At 40.5% G+C, this 22,141-nt stretch overlaps 1 protein-coding gene across 1 annotated transcript; it reads right to left on the reverse strand.

The window, feature by feature from the left end:
* Positions 1-1,403: 1,403 nt before the first annotated feature.
* On the reverse strand, positions 1,404-19,322 carry LOC308460891 (vomeronasal type-2 receptor 26-like; the record flags this gene model as incomplete). The annotated part of the gene is made up of 8 exons (XM_080977422.1): positions 1,404-2,317; positions 3,338-3,464; positions 5,397-5,624; positions 6,691-7,551; positions 7,824-8,112; positions 9,855-9,979; positions 17,546-17,773; positions 18,492-19,322. 8 exons carry the CDS (start codon positions 19,320-19,322, stop codon positions 1,404-1,406), a joined length of 3,603 nt encoding a protein of 1,200 aa, XP_080833548.1.
* Between the last annotated feature and the right edge of the window lie 2,819 nt (positions 19,323-22,141).

The raw sequence follows: 22,141 nt of genomic DNA on the forward strand, positions 1-22,141 counted from the left end.
AATAGTACTGGAGGTCAGCCATAGGTAAAACCTCCCTTTCTTTAAATACTTTTGAGACTGTTATAGATTACAAATAAAGTGATTTATTTGCTGGTTGAAATTCAAATCTGGAATGTGAGCTGTCTGCAATATTAAAAGGCTGAAAGCAAAAAAAATAAAAATATGTTTTTATTGCAACTGAGAAAGATTCAAAACATGTAAGGGGTGATGGGACAGTTAGAAATTTTCATTTTATTTTTAACTTGCTGTCCTTTTGAAGCAAGTGCTGACTGCAAAGTGAAGCTATGTTTTATTCTGCGGCACCGGGGGGGGGGGCGCGAGGAATGAAGTCTGACATGGTGACGGGAGATTGGAGAATCAAGCTTAAAGTAGAGATTGTAAGATCTTAAGGTGGAGAGTGAGCTGTTAGTAAGACCAAGAACAGTCAGTATTGTAAAAACACTGTTGGACACCCCATTGACTGTTGGCATCTTGCATCAATTACTGGATCAGCAACTAAAAGAGATCAGCGCTGAGATGGATAAGATGGTGAATGAAAATGGACCAGAGAATGATGAGGTTAAAGAAGACACAGAACATTTGGAGAATTGATAAAGCACTGCCAGAACAGCAGAGTGGAATGGTAAAGCTGGAGGCAGTAAACAATGAAATGGAGAGAATCTTCACACGGGTGACTGGAGGAGTGAAACAGGCAAGTGGTGTAGTCATGATGTTGGAGAAGTGGAATGAAACCATGGACGGGGAGATTAAAAAGCATTCTAGAGCTGAGAGAGAAAGGATTTGGAGTGAAATTTGGAGTGAAATTAGATGCAAAAGCTATTGAGCTTCTGGCAATTTCCCCGGAGAAAGAATGGAAGAAGAAGAAATGGAAGGAACTTCTTTTTTTTCTAAATTAGGATGGAAAATCACGGCAAACAGGAAATGGGATCAGAATATACAGAATTGGGTGTGGATTGATGCATTATTTTTGATGCATTATTTGATGCATTACTTTGATGCATTATTTTCATGCTTTCATGGGATCATCAGAGCTGACTTCATGGAAGTATGGCTCATTCACTTAACAGCAGCTCAAGTGGCTTTTTGTAATCTGTCATTACATATTTTTACGCACGAGAAAAAGATGTTTCTCTATCACCAGGCTATTGACTGATGTTTATTATATACTTTGTGTTCTCATTTTGTATTTTTCTGTTGTGCATTTTTCTGTAAACTTTGGCTGAAGGGTGGAATAAAAATTAAATAAAGAGCTGAAATAATGAAATGAAATAGTTTAATGGGATCATCCTAAGTGAGTACATGGAAATCATGGCCCATTCTTGCACAGAGGCTTTCTGTGATCTTGGAGGGTATATCACTCATTACTAATAAAAGATATTTGAATGCAATGGGCTTCAGTTAGGTCAGCTAGGCTGATTCTTTGTTGTTCTAATTAACTGTCCCTTGGTATTCAGTTCAGGCCTCAGTAAAATGATATAGCATTTGGGGAAAAAGATGCACCCCAGTAAGCCCAAACTAGAGGCCAAGATGGAGAAGATCTCCACAGCCACCATGTATTTTCCTTTTGTGCTCAGGTAGGTTGGGACAAAGGACAACCAAACACTGCAAAAGACCAGCATGCTGAATGTAATGAACTTAGCTTCATTAAAGCTGTCAGGCAACCTCCGAGCAAGAAAAGCCACAATAAAGCTGACAGAAGCCAAGAAGCCCATGTAGCCCAACACAAAGTAAAACATAAGGACTGACCCCTCATTACAGAGCATAATCATTTCTTTGATCATTGTATTCATGTCTAAATCAGGGAATGGGGGAGAAGTTGCCAGCCACACAGTACAAATGGTGGCTTGAATAAGAAAGCAGGAAAGGACAATGGAGTTGGACAATGGTTTCCCTACCCATCTCCTCAACTTAGAGCCTGGCTTGGTGGCCATGAAAGCCAGAACAACAATGGTGGTTTTAGCCAGTATGCAAGAAACTGCCACAGAGAAGATCATGCCAAAAGCAGTTTGTTGAAGGAGGCATGTCAGTGCTCCAGGCTGGCCAATGAATAGCAAAACACAAAGGAAGGAAAGCAAGAGGGAGATGAGGAGAGTGTAGGTGAGGTCCCGGTTGTTGGCCTTGACTATGGGAGTATCCATGTGCTTCAGGAATAGTCCAAGAACCAAAGCAGTGAGGAGAGAAAAGGAGAGAGCCAAAGAGGACAAAATTATGCCTAAAGGTTCTCCATAAGACAAGAAAGTTATTTGTTTTGGAAGGCATCCATCCTGGTCATGTTTTGGATACTGGTCCCCAGGGCATTCAAAACAATCATCCATGTCTGAAAAAGAAAAGAAAGAGTTATCTACATGGAAATCCATTCTGCCATGCTTGGTGGAAATACTGTATTTTGGAGCCTTGAATTAGGATGCCTAGAACAGTTGTAAAAAACACATCCTTATATTTAGAAGTAATATCCAGCTTTGATTGCAAAGCAATCTACATCTTGGGTCAATCTCAAGAAGGTAGCAGTCTACAGGTCTGAAGATTTATTCCTAACATCCACTATCTGGCTAGCTGGTTTGCCAGCTCCTTCCATTCCTAGGCAGTGTGATAGCTTGAATCCTTTTAATGGTGGTACATAGCTGACAACACATGAGACCTTTGTTAGCATGCCAACACTCTATTACCAAGCCAGATTCAAGATCCCTGTGCCAATTTACAACCCCTCAACTCAGGTCATTATTGTTAAAGGAACAGCCTGAACCCTTCTATTCCAGCTTGATGATTGAGATAATCCATAGGAGAATTGCTTAGCTTGAGGTTTTGGGACTAAGTCTTTATTGTCATTGGACCCAGTCTTTTGGAACATGCTTTCAATAGTGAATCAGAAGGCATCTTCTATAGTAAACTTTAGATATCTGAAAACTTTTCTTTTCTGCCAAGCATATGGAGAAAATTAAGAAAATATATCCTTTAGGAATTAGTTGGTGATCTGCCCTTTTGTTGCTTTTTAAACCCTCCTCTGGGTTAATGTATTTGGCTGTTAACTAAAAGACTGGAGATTTGTGCCATTGTATATATATACTTGCATGTTTTTTTGTGTCTATATGTGTATGTTTGTCTGTCTCTGTGAATTTTTGTTGTTGTTGTAAACTACTTTCATATTTTTAATGAAATTGTACTATGCAAGTGGTTTTTATGAATAAACACATAAATAATATGCCTGGCTCTTATAAAACTCCTACCCAATCACATCTCTCCAATGTTATTCAGATTTGTACACCAAATACAAATCTCAGTGGTGATATCAAGCAAGATCCTGATATAGCTTTTGAAGAGTTCCCAGTTTATCTCCTACCCTTCTGGTTTGTGATCTTCCCTTCTGGACATGGAAGACAATCGTAGCAGCAAGAAGGCTTCCCTTCCTTCTTGGTCCGACTGTAACCTAAATGACAATTCTCATTGCACACAGAAGGAGGTGGTGTCTGTACATAAATAAAAGAAGATAATAGTTTCAGGGAGTGCATCTCCCTGGCACAGCAAAGGTGGTGAAATCCACAGTTTAGAAATATGACAATAATATAGGAAAATGCTCCCCCCCCAGAGAGCACCTTTTATGTTGAGAGAATTAGAGAGAAACCTCCTAGAATGTAATGTTAATGTTTTGTCAAAAATGTATAAGATGCTATTAGAATGGGAAACAAAAGATAAACACATGAAATCTTCAATAATACATTGGGCAATGGATATTGGTCATAATGAGGTAAAAGGTAACGGACCCCTGGACAGTTAAGTCCAGTCAAAGGCAACTATGGGGTTGTGGCGCTAATCTCGTTTTTAGGCCAAGGGAGCCGGCGTTTGTCCCCATACAGCTTTCCAGGTTGTGTGGGCAGCATGACTAAGCGATTGTGAATAATGATATAAAGTTTGCAGCGTTTTATAATTAGAGTGGAAATCATATTAAAATGATGTATATATGGTACTTAACACTCAATTTGTTTGCCAAAATGTACAAATCAGAATTTAGTATCTGATGGAAATGTAAAGAACAAGAAGATACCTTTTTCCATATGTGATGGACTTGTAATAAGGCAAAAGCCTACAGGGAAATGATATACAGTGGTACCTCTGGATATGCACACCTCTGCTTGCGTATCCTGCGGGTTACGCACGTAGCAGACCCGGAAATATTTTTCCGGGCTTCGCCATGCATGCATGCGCAGAAGCACTCAACACGCCATGTGCATGCGCAGAACAGGCACCTCCGGTTGCAAATTCCTTGGGATCCGACCGGAGCTCCAGAATGGATCCCATGTGCAACCGGAGGTGCCACTGTATAATGAGTTAAAAAAAATGTTTAAGTTAACCTTTATTAAGATACCAGAGACATTTCTTTTGGGAATAATGGGATTAAAGTTACCTAATGTATGAGACCACTGCTGCCAGAATGTTGTATGCCCAAAGATGAAAAGAAGGAAATGTCCCAATAAAATAAGAAGGGTTACGGAAACTAATGGATTATGCAGAAATGGCAAAACTCACAGGAAGAATAAGGAATCGGAAAGATCAAGTTTTTAAGACACAATGAAATTCATTTATAGTATATTTACAAAGTTATTGTAAACAAATTAAGACAGTAGCAGGGTTAATGTAAACAATGTACAATGAAAACAACAGCAGCAGCAGCAGCAGCAGCAGCAGCAACAACAACAACATATAAATAACACAGAGGGTAAGTAACAAATTGGTATAATTTGGACATGAAGTAACTAAAATATGTTAGAACACTGTCAGGTGTTAATTGTTCTAATTGTCTGTGTTTCATACAATCATTCAATATTTCTTGCTTGCAGTGTTAAATTCCCCCCCACCATGGTTATATGTTTCAGCATTAATATTTGTTTTGGATGGTGATCTTTGCTTGGTCAGGTTCTAAACATATTAGTTTACATGCTATGTTCCTGTGAGCATTATCTTGGAATATCACTACCTTAGAGACCAGGATCATGAAGCAATATTTCTTGAACTTTTTCCAGAACACTGGAGGTCCTCCAGTTATAGGCATCCTCCATGCCTGCTTTTTTTAAAGATTACTTTTTAAAATTATATTACTAATATAGTAATGAATCAGTCATTATTCGGCTTAATTATTTTGCTTCAAGTATGCATTTCAGTGCATAAATTCATGTTCCCAGAGGTTTTCAGCTGTTTGTTCATCTCCCAATGTTCCCTGCCATGTTTGCAATAACTGCTTTGGAGGGTTATTTAGGTTGGTGAAATCGCTCCAGATAAGTGCAATGGCAATGGGTCTTCTAACCAAGTCTATATGGATGTTCTACTAAATCTAGACAAGACCTGAGGAGATATCAGTTTTAACATTGAAGAAAGGATGGAAGATACTATAAAACGCGATATACCTGGTTGAAGCTGCTGGGCCATATAATGGCATCATCATGAATTCTGAGCCCCCTTTCTTGGAGAATCTGTGGGTCCATTTTTCCAACTTTGACTCTAAGAAAGGACTCATTTGGGAATGTGACCCAGTTGATAATATCAAAGCCAGCTACTAATGCTCCCTTTTGGTCAAAGGAAATTTCTTCTCCAGCACTATTGTTGAAGGAGACACTTCTCAGAAAGTGTTGGAGCTAAATTTGGGGTAGGGAATTATAGTGAAGACCTACAAAAGGATTCCTTATTGATATCATAGTTCACCTCTGAGACCTTTGATTCATAATTTATTTAAACTATATCAGCTGACCAAGTGGTCTAACGTAAATACCTATGTGCCAAAACCTGATGTCCAATGTGATGTGCACTGTGGGACGGGTACTGATGTGTCGTTTGATTTATCTTCTGGTTTGTGGTGTTGGATATTGTTTCAGCTAGGTGAAGAGGGAAGTGCAGGGAATGGAGGCACCTACCTTAATCTCCTCCTTAAGGAATGTGTCTCGGGAAAGCTGACAGGGGGATACACGGTTTGGGTCTGGAAGACATTGTAGGGATGCACAGAAGTCACACAAAAAATTTGTGTTGCTATGTAGGGATGAGATCAGCTTGGATTCCTAAAGCATGGGCTTGAAAGTTAGCAGACGACAAATAGCCATTTCAGGATTGTTTGTAATAAGTAAAGTCTGAGAATGTTGCATGGAGAGGGAGACTGAGGAAAGGTAGTGGAGAGAAATGAAGGAACAAGTGACTCATACTGGAGGTACTGGGGACAATCAGTAGAATTCCCTTTAAGGAAAACTGGACATGGCACCCAGTGTCAAACCAGAAAGTGCAAAAATTAAGAGTCGTTCTGGAACACTTATAGTGAGACAAACCTTTCGTTCATTGCATATACGATGACTGCCCTCAGTAGTAATAAATGTGCTCAGCCTCAGAGGATACAATTTAAGGAATTCAAATCTTTGTCAATTTTAATACTGGGAGGTCAAATTCTGGAATCAGCTAGGGTCAGTAGCAAAACTTCAAAAAAAGGGGTGTAAGGATTGCATGTGAAAAATTACTTTCAGAATTCATAACAACCTAATCAGACAAAGTGGCAATGAGGATAGGAATCACACTTCAGAATAAAAACAATATTCCATCCAGTAAATTGGATGGGATTATATTTTCTCATCCACAAAAGATCTGCAAACTAGAGGTGACCTTTAGCTTAGTGCTAGAATATGATATATAACATTTGCATTAATAGGATAAAAATTATACCTGCCATGGATGTTGTTTCAGATAGTTCAATGTTATTCCATTTGTCATTGCTCTAATTTTGAACGTGGAGCATTGCATGGCATGCAAAGCATGTGCCACAGTATATAGAGCATTATAGACACTGTAGCTTTGGGCATTCATGCTCATTTCAAAAACGGAACCAGGAAGGCTGTCAACCTTCTCCTCCCCAGTGCATGATTCCTTGAGTTCCTTATCTAAAGAAGCATTGGAAAAAGCACAGATGAATGCCTGTTCCCAAAACACCCGGAGAAAGCTGTCATCTCTTTCAGAGGCAGGGTTTCTCATCTGAACAAATTTCTGGAATCCTGCAAGTTCCTTTGAGGAAACTGCCAAGGAGAGAGCACCATGGATAAAATCAATTTCCCAGCCTCTTTGAAAGGGGATGGAGGTGAATTCCATCTGTGCAGTCATTATCCAGACTTTCGATGCGGCATGCATTGGTATATCATGTATTTCTGCAACCATTGGCATCATTCTCAATACCATAATGGTATCAATTTCACCATTAACAACCACAACATTGGCAGTGCTTTCCATAATAACACGGATTGTTTCAGAACCATCAGCCACCATTTCATTGAACTCTCCAGAAAACTTCAGTTTAGGAAATCTTCCTATAAAATCAAAGCAGATACCCCTCTGAGCAAACATGGGAAGAATATTTTGTACAAATTGCTCTCCAGTATCATCATTCTGTGAAACCACCCCAATCCACAACCAGCTGAAATGCAGGAGAAGTTGGAGTATCCCATTGTACTGATGAGTCCCATCTGGGAACATCCAGTGGGAGAAAAGAGTTTGTACATTGTTTTCCATCATGGGAGAAGAGCCATAGATGAGCTAAAAGTAAGGACAAATGGGAAAAGAAAAGTGGTAACGAATTGTTTTATGACCTATCACCACTTCTTAAAAAACTGCTTCAGGCAGTATCAAAAATCTCTATTTTCTTGAGGCCATAATTCTTTTGTCTTTGAGGTCTATGATGCACCTCTGATTTTTAAAGATGGCTAAGTCCTCAAATGATCAAGTAACAACGTTCAAGCTGAACGCATACCATCAAATCCAAGTGTACATGTTTTCATCTCTGCCCATGCTCCATGCACACATCTTACCTGGGGCATCTTGTACATATGAAGGATGGTGGCCATCTGGAGACATGAATCTGAGTTCGATCCCCCAATGACAGCTATGGGAGTGTCCTCAACATCACACTTGTAATTAGGAACAATTCCTTTCCTGGAGAGAACTGCTAGTGAGGCTTGATAGATCCATCTGGCAATGAAATGGCTATTATAGATGTGGAAGCCCAGTGTGATATTGGGAAGGATATGTGGGTTTTCATTGATCTCCCTCACAGCAAATGCCAAGGCCAGAATATGCTGGTAGAGTTGTGTCATTGGCCTGTGAGGAGAGTTACATATTGTATAACAGTGTATGTTTTGAAAAATCGATGGCATGCCCACAGTTCAAGAAAATTTTTGTAGATAGGTAGGCAGGTAGGTAGGGACATGATACCCTCTACAGTCAACTCTTGGCATGGCTTAGAATGCTGTTAATTTACATCCTCTATGAGCAGATGCTTGCGAAACACTCACCTTTCCCCTTGCTATTGTTTTCTGAATATCTCAGAAAGTAAAAGTGTTCATATTATGTGCGTGTCAACATTCACACAAAACTTGCATGAATGAATGAATGAATGTGGATTCAAACTCCACTGAATGAATGTGGATTTAATCCATTGAAATATTTAGAAGGCATGAGAAAAATCTCAAACACCTAAGGTTTTTTGATACTGTTTTATGACTCTATTATGGCTCTGATACTCTAATCATTTGGAAATGAGAAAACAAGTCTACCAGTGCAATGTCATATTGGTATGTGGACCTTTGAGGGATATACGACAACAGAATGTGACCTAGGGCCATATTTCAAGTAGGAATGTACTTTTGTTTGCAGAAAGTAAGCAGGTATTCCTGCCAACCATACTGCAACTGATGATGATGACGATGATGGTGGTGATAATAGTAGTCTGCTTAAATGAATTGACAGTGTCTGATCACCCAATCATACAAGTACTGTCCAAAACGTATAAGAAGGTCACTTCCAAATATGAGTGATTAACCATTTGTGGCAGGTTTGAGAAAAGCCAAAAATGGAATTTCTATGTCCAAAGTATTCCATGGGAAATATCCTGAAAACCTAAATGAAATGAAAGTGAACAATCCTGTTGCAATCTTATAATGGATAAATGCTAGTTTTAGACCTGCCTTATATATTGAAATTATGAATTTAAGGTTAGCAGATCTTGCACAAAGCATTTTGAGAACTTCCCCAGCCCATCATAAACATCTGAAGTACAGAGAAGGAGAAGTCGGAATCATCACCATCTTCTTAAATCACCACATATCAAATGCAGACATATACTCATGAAGGATTTTTAAAAAAACCATTTAAAATATATATGTATATGTAAATTTTTAAAAACGCACAATTCCTTACAACATGTCATCAAATAATTCAGGAGAGGGAGGTTTGTGGAAGGTTAATATACTTGAAGCTATATAGATTTGAGACATAATGCCACCAATGATAAAATCCCCAGATTGATAGTATTGGTGAAGAATTGGAAGTGGATATCTAATAGAACATGGAGCAATAGGAACCCTGCACATTGTCATTCAAATGTTTTTGCTTCAAAAGCTCTCACTGGAATGCCCGTTCCCAAAAATTGATCTTCTCAGGGTAAGGAAATCTGCAACCAGTCTGAGAGAGCCTTGGATCTAGCATGAGCTCTTAATGGCACAAGGGCTGTTCATTGTGTCCTCCACTTTTAGTTCATAGTGTTTATGTGGCTTCTGAAACACACCTGGGATGAGGAGAAGCAGCAGCAGTGATTATGATTAATTTTAATCAGATGGGAGATAATGATCAGTTCTGAATTGTAGGTTTTCTATCAGATTTCAAAAGAAAATCATGTTTTCCTTATCATAGCCAAAGTCTCAGCTGGTCTTACTTAGTAGGGAGGAAAAGTTATACTGGGTCTTAGCAGGATTTCCAAGGAAGAAGAGGGTGGACTAAACATCTCCTGTCAACAGTCTTTCAACAGAGATAATAATGTGGTGAAAAATGATAGCCAGGCCAACTTGGTTATCACATTCTCTCTGGGGAAAAAGAGAATGGAGCCATTCACTGTGTCCTCCAGTCTTAGTTCATAGTGTGCATGTGGATTCTGAAACTCCCCTGGGATGAGGAGAAGCAGCAGAAGTGACTATTAATAAGATGAGAGATAATTATCAGTTCTGAGTTGCAGGTTTCCTACCAGATTGCAATGGAAAATCATGTTTACCTTATCATAGCCAAAGTCTCAGCTGGTCTTACTTAGTAGGGAAGAAAAGTTATACTGGGTCTTAGCAGGATTTCCAAGGAAGAAGAGGGTGGACTAAACATCTCCTGCTAACAGTCTGTCAACAGAGATAATGATGAGCCAAAGTCTCAGCTGGTTCTGCTTAGTAGGGAGAGTTATAATGGGTCTTTGCAAAGGCGGGGGAAAGTAGAAAAATGAAGTCAATCTAAAATCTGAGTTCATAAAAAGAAAATATATCACTATATATTTTGTAACTATTTTGTAGGCAATTGTTCTTATATGTGGAATAATCTTTGCACAACTTAAATTCGGATATAGCTTTATTTAAGATAGGAATCCATTTTTGGGGAGTAATCAAAGTTTTCCAATATTCATATTTCAGGTACAGATGTCTACAGTAAGGCCCTCAAAAAAGGAAACTCCCCAATATGAACAGAAGTGTCATTGTGGACTTCTGGAAAGTTTCAGCCTCTTGGATGTTTGGAGATTGTATGACACATTTTGTCTATTTGGCTGACAAACGGACACAACATTGACACAAAATTAAACCTCCAGTTCACCACCATAATTTATAGATCTTTTATCTAATTTATCTCTTCCTTCCTTCCTTCCTTCCCAGCCATCTTCCATGTTACAAAGCTATTGTTGTCACTCTAAATAAAGAAACCAGACCATGTCTGATGGGGTATACCTGCTTGCTTGAGTGAACAAAGGTTTCAGAAAGTGCAATCTTTGTTCTCTATATAAGAGATAGGCTAACAGATAATGAGTGATGTCTTCCCCCAAAGGTTAACCACAAATACAAAGTCTGTCTGCAAATGATACCTTGTTATAGTGGCCTCCCAAGATTGCAGTGGGCATCACATGAAAAGCAGCTCAATAAGGAAGCTCAGAAGCTCAGAAGAGTTTGGTGTGAGAACTAGTTGCGTGATTAGACCTTTAAACCTCCCCCTCAAAATTTGGTTTTGTTTTTGGCAGAATTTGGGCCACAACTTTATTGATTACAGGAAGTGAGTAATTGCATAGGCTCTGGTTCGACTAGCTCCCTGCACCGTTGCAGGTAGCGCTGACCCAGGGCACCAGCATAGGTCAGCCTGGGGTAAGCACCTGGATAGGTGGAAAGCCAGGAACAGGCTATGTCCACCACCCAGATGTCCCTCTGGACTCTGGCACAGGAACAATCCCCTCACACGATTGACCAAACCATTGAGTCCCTGGATTCCTTTAATGGAATACCCCTCACATAGGGATGGTGAGAGCGCTCCCCCATCCCTATCACCTGAACCAGAGCCTATCCGCCACACTCGCACCACACTCGCCACCAACCACTCCCACCTGTAACCCCTTAACCCCGCTGACATGGAGGTCAGTCATAAATCATTCCCCAACAGATAAACTCCATCAAGCCTGTAAAGGGACGCATCACGGAAGATAATGCCCAGGTGACGTCCCTGCCCAAGGCCAGAACCTTCTTGGCCACCGCACTCTGGGCGCTCATCTGGGCCCTATCGTTGGCAGCTGGGCATTGGCTACCTCGCCACACATGTCATTGCCATCAGTGACCCAATTTTGAGTCCAGGAAGAGCTGCCTTCAACTCTTCATAGTCCTCCTGCATGCGGGATCACAATCTCAGCCGGGGCCTTTTGGCAATTTCACCCAGCTGCACCACCACCACCTTGGGCGTGCCTCCGCAGACACCTTCGCCCACACCGCTTGGGAGAAGCCCCTCCAAAGGCATTCCTCGTCAATGTGGTCAATGACATTATGTTTAAAGACCGATCACTCACATAATCACACACACCGCAACATGAAATGGACACGTTAGCTGAAGCTCAGAATGATTCAGAAGTGACCAGTGCAATTTTTGTTGTTGTTGTTAATAATAACTCTACATGCATACACAGCGAAGGGACTGGGTTCACAACTAAGCACTTTTCTTCATTAACAAATACACTATGAAAAACTAGTAAAAGACAACAGAACAGTAAATTCAATGTAACCTTGATACTAAGTGAAACATAACTGCTGGTTCACATAAAGACAAATTTAAATATATAACCAGGTCTTAATGATGACTACACTAATAACGTCTTCCATACCATATTCAATCACATTCTTCCTTTGTCAGAGTAGTTTAGTTTAGGGCTCATCAGTTTAGGGCTCATCAACAATGAGGTCTATATTAGGTGTGTAGGTGGAGATATTACAAGCTGGGAACAAACTTTAGAAAACTTGGGGCTCAGCTTCTAATGACTTGCTGTTTTCAGAGATGGGAGAATTTATGATTCTAGACAGGTTCCAGGTTACCCCACCATCTCAACTAATTTAGTTCACCTTGATGATATTCTGGAAGGGATCCTATCTAATTGCTAACTGGATACATTGGAAAATGAGGAGGTTTAATCAATGGTAAATTTAACTAGACTAGGTGGACATCAGTTCTTTAGTTCTTTCTTCTTATTAGCTGCACCCTGCTGTTCAAGTCAGGTCTCAGCAAAATAGCATAACATTTTGGCAAAAAGATGCAGCCAAGTAACCCAAAACTGGAGGACAAGATAGAGAAAATCTCCACAGCCACCATGTATTTTCCCTTGGTGCTCAGGTAGGTTGGAACAAAGGACAACCACACACTGCAAAAGACCAGCATGCTGAAGGTGATAAACTTGGCTTCATTGAAACTGTCTGGCAATTTCCTAGCTAGGAAAGCCACAGTGAAGCTGACAAGGGCCAGCATTCCCATGAAGCCTAGGACACAGTAGAACATGGTGACTGATCCTTCATTACATTCCAATACAATTTCTTCAGCCATTGAATGGATGTCAAAGTGCAGGAATGGAGGAGAAGTTGCCACCCACCCAGTACAAATTGTGGCTTGGATAAGGGAGCAGGAAAGCACAATAGAATTTGACAACCTTTTCCCTACCCATTTCCTTATCCTTGACCCTGGCTTGGTGGCCATGAAAGCTAGAACCACAGTGGTGGTTTTGGCTAATATGCAAGAAACTGCCACTGAGAAGATCATGCCAAAAGTGGTTTGTCGAAGGAGGCATGTCACTTTATGAGGTTTGCCAATGAATAGCAGAGCACAGAGGAAAGAGAGAATGAGGGAGATGAGGAGAGCATAGGATAGGCTCCTGTTGTTGGCTTTAACTACGGGAGTCTCCTTGTTCTTCACAAAGATGCAAAACACAAAAACTGTGATAAAAGCAAATAATAGAGCAAAAGTGGCCAAAATGACCCCCAAATAGTCTCCATAAGACAAGAAAGTTATTTGCTTTGGAAGGCATCCATCCTGTTCATTGTTTGGATACTGATCTCCTGGGCATTCAAAACAGTCATCCATGTCTGAAAAATAAAAGGTAGCATGAACACTGTGTACTATGCTGTGTACTCTGTAATCAAACAGGACTATATTTATAAAAGGAACTTTAAATATGTATCTCCTGCCAATGTCAGAAAGACTGATCAGTAATTACTTGCACAAGAAACCATATATGGCCAGCTAAGTAATGTAGGTATTGGACCCAATATGAAGAAACCTATGTCTAGCAATGAAGACATTTTCTGTCCCTGGATCCCACCAAGCAGGAGTTCTCGCGTCCTCCACAATGTCTGTATTTGCTGAAATTCCTCCTCAAAGCCCTGTTCTGCTACAACTTGAAATTAGGTGCTATGCTCAAGAATACATATGTCTCAGTAGTGTTGAGGTGCCAGTCGACTTGTGCTGATTTGATTAACTAGCAAACCCAGGCACTTTTAATGAGGTTCGTTGTGTGTAAGCTTGTGATTGGGCTGGCTGGTCACCAGACTTACACAGTTTGTTAAAAGACCCTATTAGTTCAATGTGCCTGGGTATGATGCCACACCTCCCAATAGAATGTTGTTATGCTCTTCTGCTGTGCATACCAATCTGGTGAGCGTTCCAGTTGGAGAATAGCCTCTACCAAAGGTGTCATGGACTTTGAAGAAGCACAAACTCAGGGCAAAAGGGAGAAACAAGCTAAGGGGAAGGCACATTTGGCAAATCCTCATCTTGATCAACTCCTGCCCGGAAACCTATGTCCCCACTGTAGAAGGATGTGCAAATCCAGAACTGGCCTCCACAGTCACTTACGGATACACTGTTAAGACTGTATTCATGGAAGACAATCTTACTCAGCTACGAGTGATTGCCAAAGAGAGAAAAAAGAGTGGTGCTTTGGAGTGGTACTGATCCATCCAGGGATGATGCAAGGCCATCCTGAGCTGCAGCCAGGTCCTGAACCAAATCAATAGCTTTGCACTAAGCTTAATCAGAGAGGGACGCGGGTGGCGCTGTGGGTTAAACCACAGAGCCTAGGGCTTGCCGATCAGAAGGTTGGCGGTTTGAATCCCCGTGACGGGGTGAGCTCCCGTTGCTTGGTCCCTGCTCCTGCCAACCTAGCAGTTCGAAAGCACGTCAAAGTGCAACAAGATAAATAGGTACCGCTCTGGTGGGAAGGTAAACAGCGTTTCTGTGCGCTGCTCTGGTTCGCTAGAAGCGGCTTAGTCATGCTGGCCACATGACCTGGAAGCTGTATGCCGGCTCCCTTGGCCAATAAAGCGAGATGAGCGTTGCAACCCCAGAGTCAGCCACGACTGGACCTAATGGTCAGGGGTCCCTTTACCTTTACCTTATGCTTAATCAGGGTTTTGAACCCTGATTAAGCATGTGTTAGGTAGGTTGGAATTAGGGTTTAAAACCTGGATTAAATAAGCAGTTGGGGGCTTCCCCACTCTCCTTGCGACCTGACTAAAGTCTTTTGACAGCACTGCCCTAATATACACTGCATGTTGCCTGTTATAGTTTGTGAATAATGTATGCAACACTTCTTACCCTTCTTGTTTGATATCCTCCCTTCTGTGCATGGGAGGCAATCATAGCAGCAAAATGGCTTTCCTTCCTTTTTAGCCCTTCTATAGCCTACATGGCAATTCTCATTACACACAGAGAGGGGTTGTGCCTGTCCATAAATAAGAGAAGAGAACCGTTTGGGAGTTTTATGTCACTGGGCCATCTAAAAAATTGATATTCAAGAAATAGTTTAATGCTAGTGTGACTCAATGACATTCTTTACAGAGAATGTGTTGGGTTGTGTCCAATGCTTGTCATCCTTAGAGTAGACGGCCTCGGTCCAGTATATCTGAAGGAGCGTCTCCACCCCCATCGTTCTGCCCGGACACTGAGGTCCAGCTCCGAGGGCCTTCTGGCGGTTCCCTCACTGCGAGAGGCCAAGTTACAGGGAACCAGGCAGAGGGCCTTCTCGGTAGTGGCGCCCGCCCTGTGGAACGCCCTCCCATCAGATGTCAAAGCAATAAACAACTACCTGACATTCAGAAGGCAGCCCTGTTCAGGGAAGTTTTTAATATGTGACATTTTAGTGTATTTTTCATCTTTGTTGGAAGCCGCCCAGAGTGGCTGGGGAAACCCAGCCAGATGGGCGGGGTACAAATAATAAATTATTATTATTATTATTATTATTATTATTATTATTATTATTATTAGACACATTGAGTTAGTGGACATGACTAACTTAATTTAGTTAATTTTCATGGGTCTACTTTGAGTAGAACTTAATTGGCTACAACCTCCTCCTCCATTTTGCAACTACTACTTCTTCATGATAAAGATGCCGAAAAATATATCGACTGCTTCAAAACTTAATCCAGTTGATTATCAATTTTAAACACGTTCAAGTGTTGTTTGACATAATTTTGAAATCTGACAGTGTTATTTTCTACTTTGCTTATTTTTGTCTTAAAATGTAACTTTGTTTTCTGCAATGCACATAGAGCCTGGATAACTGAGGTTCTACAAGATGGGGATCAGTAAACATTACCTCTCTCTTTTTTATATATATAAAAAGCAAATCTGTTTGGCTTCCTTGAATATAAGGGAAGTGTGGGGTCTCATCAGACTGTGCACTTAACAGGGTGCCAGCCGCAGAAAACATTATCAATTTTATGACTGACTTTTTAAAGTCAATTGAAGTTGCATGGGGGGAATGTTCTGGACTGGGATCATGGCAATTTAATTCTTTCCCCTGGACTGCAGTGACAATCCAGATCAAGTTCCCACATTAGACATAAAGATGGATTATTGATACTGCAGGTGGGTTTAAAGGATTAGATGACTGAAGGATTAAAGACTCTACCCCCTTATACCATGGTCTAGATCACTATTGTTATACTTCACAATGGGCATCTTTTCTAGTTTAGTCCTCTCTCACACACAAGGTGTTTTTAGTCCAGTGTCAGTTCTCTTATGCTTCCCAGAAGTTATAGCCAAATGACTTGTTGGGAGAGTCAGAACCACGACGCTAACTTCCCAGTGGGAGGGTCACTGTTGCTTACCAGGAGGGGGAGGAACATGGAATTTGAGAATGTTGCCTTATGCTGAGTCAGATCATTGGTACATCTAGATTGGTACAATTCACTTGGAAAGACAGGTGAACTAATACCAGTGTACTGGAAGAAGCAAAGATCACCAGTGTCAAAGCAATGATTCTTCAACATCAGTTTCGTTGGACTGGTCATGTGCGGATGCCTGATTATCATCTTCCAAAGCAACTACTCTATTCTGAACTTAAAAATGGTAAGTGTAATGCTGATGGTCAACAAAAGAGGTTTAAAGACTCTCTCAAGGCAAATCTTTAAAAATGTAGCATAAACACCAACAACTGGGAAACACTGGCCTGCGAGTGCTCCAACTGGAGAACAGCCTTTACCAAAGGTGTCATGGGTTTTGAAGATGCTTAAACTCTGGACGAAAGGGAGAAATGTGCTAAGAGGAAGGCATGCTTGGGAAATCCTCACCGTGATCAACTCCCGTCTGGAAACCTATGTCCCCACTGTGGAAGGGCGTGAGGATCCAGAATTGGCCTCCACAGTCACTTCTGGACTCACTGTTAAAACTGTGTTTATGGAAGACAATCTTAATTGGCTATGAGTGATCGCCAAAGAAGAAGAAGAAGACATCTAGATCTGTATTGTCTGCACTTATGGCAACAACTTTGCAAAATTTCAGGTAGTTCCTTCTGTACCTGACCTGGATATGCTGCGGATTGAACCTGGGTCCTTCTGCATGTGTAGCAAATGCTCTACTGCTAAACTACAGTTCACCCCAGACAAAACTGTGGAGTGACGTGTGCAGTGCAAATATAGCAGTGGAGCCAATCCAGTGCTTTTGATAATGCAGCTGACCCTGCCTCTCTCCATCCAGATAAGGAACAGCAAACCACCTTCTGAGAAGCTAGGATAGCAGCTTGGTCCCACCTGATGAGCTGCTTCTGGTTATAGCTCCTTAAATATATTATTTAGATCAGTGCAATAATATCACACCTTCCCTGTCACATCTAGTTTTACCTAGAGGAATGTATTTCAACGTATCACAGTGAATCAATTTTTTAGCATGGAGGAAAAGTCTGGAGACACCCAGAAATTGGCCTTACCTGGTTGAACGTGCTGGGCCATACAATGACATAGTCATGAATGTTGAACCTGTTACCTGGGGTAATCTGTGGGTGCATTGTACCAACTTTGACTCTAAGAAATGATTGATTTGGGAATGTGACCCAGTTGATAATATCAAAGCCATCTGCTAGTTCACCATTTTGGTCAAAGGAAAACTCTTCCCCAGCACCATTGTTAAATGAGGCACCTCTCAGGAAGTGGTGGAGCTAAATTGAGGGAAGGAATTCATGAGGATGCATGAACATACATAAATAAACAGTAGGGTGATATGTTTCACACTGAGTAATTGTCCCTTTAAATTTATTCATGGAGTAGAATCTTAGTAACTGTAAAAACTGTTTGTTTGTTTGTTTGTTTGTTTGTTTGTTTATTGCATATTATTTTTGATTCCAACCTAGCCAGTCAGTGCAGGACACCCAATGCAGTTTACATAATACAAAGTCATAAAACGAACTGACATAAAATAAATCTATAACAACCACCACCAGAGATGAAAGAATTGCACCCCAAAATAGGAAACCCTGTATGGAACATTTTTTTAAAAAAAACAAAAAGCACATAAACATAAGGCATAAAAGAATATTCTAGATGGATCATGCCATGCAGTAACAAATCATTCTTCTTATTATTAAAATTAAAAGTTTTTCAAATCCTCGCTCTCGAAAGAAACCAGGGTAGGGGAAAAACCAAAGAGGTAAGAAAAAATACAATTAAAAATAAAATAAAGTCATATTTAAAACATTTTAAAACAATTCAGATTTAAAATAATAATAACATTTATTTAAAAAACAAAACCAGCCACATATCCTCACAGCTAATAATATCAAGGCTGCTGGGGACAGTAAATTTCAGCCATCAAATGCCTGGGTGAGCAGGATTTTTCTTTTAATTTGCCCTGAATGTTAATAATGAGGGAGAGTTTACCTGCCATGGCTCTTGATAGAGAATCTCCCATTTCTCATCACCAACCATTGCTCTGTGTTTGGATGAATGGGTGGAATGCAAAGCATGTGCGACTGCATATAGAGCATTGTAGATGCTGTAACTATGGGCAGTCATGCTCATTTCAAAAACAGATCCAGGAAGAGTCTCCAGCTTCTCTTTGCCAGTACAGGTTTCCCCACGTTCATCATCTAAATGTCTCTGGGGAAAAGAACAGATAAATGCCTCTTCCCAGAAGACCCTGATAAAGCCATCTTCTTTTTCTGTAATGGGGTTTCTCCTCTGAAGAAATTTCTGGAATGCTAGAAGATCCCTTGAGTGAATTGCAAAGGACAGAGCACCATGTAGTAAATTTATGTCTCGATCCCTTTGGAAGGAGAACGAAGTGAAATCCATCTGGGCTGTCATAATCCAGACTTTTGCCTTGAATTGCACTTGTATGCCCTCGATTTCTGCAAGCGCAGGCATCATTCTCATTGCCATAATGGCATGAACTTCACCATCTACAACCACAACATTCGCAGTGCTCCCCAGAACAACACTGATAACTTCAGAACCCTCATCCACCATCTCAGAGAAGTGAGCAGAAAATGTAAGTTTGGGGAATCTTTCTATAAAGTCAAAGCAGATACCTCTTTCGGCAAACATGGGGAGAATGTTTTGGACAAATCTCTCTGAGCTGTCGTCATCTTGCGAAATCAGCCCAATCCACATCCAGCTGAAATGCAGCAGTAACTGGAGAATACCCTGATACTGAAGAGCCACAACAGGAAACATTCGATGGAAGAAGACGTTTTGAGCTTTGTTATTCATCACAGGAGAAGAGCCATAGAGGAGCTTAAGGTGCAGTTTTTTTTGAAAAAAAGGAAGGAAGGAAGGAAGAAAGGAAGGAAGGAAGAGTTGGTGTGAAGCAAACACTAAATAAAATTGAATCCAGATTTCAATTAGCTTCGATTCTTGTTAACCAAGGGCATTAAACAATTATTTATAAATGTGCATTTTTTTGAAAAAAATACATATATGAAAGGCATACAGCTATATCCTCAAGACCTAATGGTACACTTCTCCTGATTTTAGCTTACTTGTCCCCTATAGTCGTCTCCTGAAGCCCTTACCCAGGTGGCCTGGAGGTTTAGAGGGTGCTGACAAGAAAAAGGTTGTTTTGGTTTTAGTCCCTTTTCCATAGAGATGCCTGCTTGGCACCAACATTAGGATCCTTTTGGTCTCATTTTAATGTGTTTGTCTTCTCCAAGACATTTGAGGGAATATAATTCTCTTGCTTACTGTTGTTTCTGTATTACATACAGTCAGGGGATCTTTCTTTCTTTCTTTCTTTCTTTCTTTCTTTCTTTCTTTCTTTCTTTCAACATAATAGTTTCTTATTTGAACTGTGCTTGAAAGTAACTTAAATACATTTTGTATTAGGCAACAATAGATTTAAATTTAAAATTGCACCAGGTTCAGCATTTTCCCAGGTGGCATTGAGTGGGTGAATTTAAATTTAGGAAGGGCTGAGAAGGAAAAGTTGCAACTTCATTTCAAGAATCGCATATTTTAGTTTATGAAATCTTTGCATAATCTATATTAATTTAAAGTGTAAAACCCAACGAGAGAGTTCTCCTCTTTTTTAATGCCAAAATACAGACCAGGAGACCTTTTAAGGATATTTGGAGCTAGGAATGTACATCGGCTTTGTTGATATCCCAACTTGTGGGATGAAATAGGGTGATTCAGGGAAGGTTGCCACACTGCACCTATTACTATGAAACCGGGCAGGCTCCATCTCCTCTGAATGGCCACTCTGACATTGCATCAAATTCTGGCAGAAAATTTAAAAGCCACAGACTTTTCATTTGTTCTTGAAAAAAACATGATTTAAAGGTGTCCTGCATCACCTCACCCCCATCTCAGATTTCCCTGCCTATAAATGTGACAGGCTTAATCCACTCTAAAAGGGCTCCTGTATATGCAAATTTCATCCACTTTCACCAAAAGTGGAAAACAATATTTTTTTAGCCATTTTTAGATTCCCTATTATAATTAATAGAATAACTACAGCTTTTCTTTACAGAGAGCAACTTGGAAATGAGAGCACAGAGTGACTCAGAAATGGATCAGCTTTAAAAAATAAAATAAAATGTGCAGATACAAGGCATTTTTTTGGTCCGTGCAAAGACCTATATGGAACTGTGGCTACAAAGATCTAGTTATAGGTAGGTAGCCGTGTTGGTCTGCCGTAGTCAAAACAAATTAAAAAAAATTCCTTCCAGTAGCACCTTAGAGATCAACTTTGTGGCTACAAAGAAAACATGTCAGGCTGGATACAAAAATGAACTGACATTCTAGTGTGTTATGTTCAGGGAGATTGATTTATTTATTTTCATTTTATGAAATGAATTTTGGATCACATATGTGTTCAAACACCACCTTGAAGCCAAAAGATACAAAGTCCAGGAGAACAATAATCCATGCTCCATGCATGCATCTTACTTGTGGCATCTTGTACATGCACAGTATATTTGCCATGTGGAAAGAGAATTCATAGTTAGGTCCCCCAATGACTGCTACTGGAATGTTCTCAACATCACACTTGTAATTCGGGATGAATCTGCCCCTTCTAGAGAGTAGTTCCAATGAGGCTTGATAGGTCCGGCATGCTCTGAAATGGCTATTATAGATGTGGAATCCCAATGTGGAATTAGGTAAGATCTGGGGATTTTTGTTTATCTCCTTTATAGCAAATACCAAGGCCAGGATGTGTTGATAGAGCTGTGTCATTAGCCTGCAATGAGAGCTACAAACTGCATCAAAGGACATCTACAAATCAGGATATCTATCTTTCTATATCTACCTATGAAATTGTGCAAAAATAGACCATATGGCCACTGCCCAGGGAAGTTTGTGGAAACGAAAGGATACAAACCTGGACTACCCTGCAAAAGCAGTGGTGAGATATCAGATCTGCCAGTGCTCCCCCCCCCAGCTGGAACTCACCAGAACTCAGTTCCAGCACCTCTCAGGTGGGTGCCATTACCATTATAAGAGAACAAGGGAGTGTTCATGGTGAGTTCCAGCACCCCTTTTTTCTAGAAAAAAATAGCACTGATATCTGCCCCAAAACTTATGAGAGAGGAGGCTGGGGAGGAGGTCAAAGGCGAATATATTCCTTACATGTGTATGATATGGTTAAAGAAACACAAAACTGCTTACATACATCAAGTCAGCATCAGAGATGTCTTGGGATGGATGCATATCAAAGTTTATGGTATTTGGAAATATATAGATCTGTGACATAATGGCAGCAATTATATAGTCTCCAGACTGATAATATTGGTGAAGAATTGGAAGGGGGTCCCTGAGTGAACACTGAACAATAGAAACCTTGCATGACAGCTGGGGCAGCAACACTAACACCAGCACCATAGATAATACCATCTTGCAAGCAAATCACAGCACACAACAGTTCATCTTTCAAGCACCATCATTCAAGCTTTGCTCTGCTGATGCAAAGCTGGAACAGTGCGCTGCAAAGAATCAGAGATCAGACTGACAGAGGTCTCTGTTCCTATAGCACCAGTTCTGAATGACTCAAGGGTTATTAATAACATGATTCATAGTTTTGCATATGGCCA

Source organism: Podarcis pityusensis, assembly GCF_964106645.2.
Source record: "Podarcis pityusensis genome assembly, chromosome: 13".
Taxonomy (NCBI): Eukaryota; Metazoa; Chordata; class Lepidosauria; order Squamata; family Lacertidae; genus Podarcis; species Podarcis pityusensis.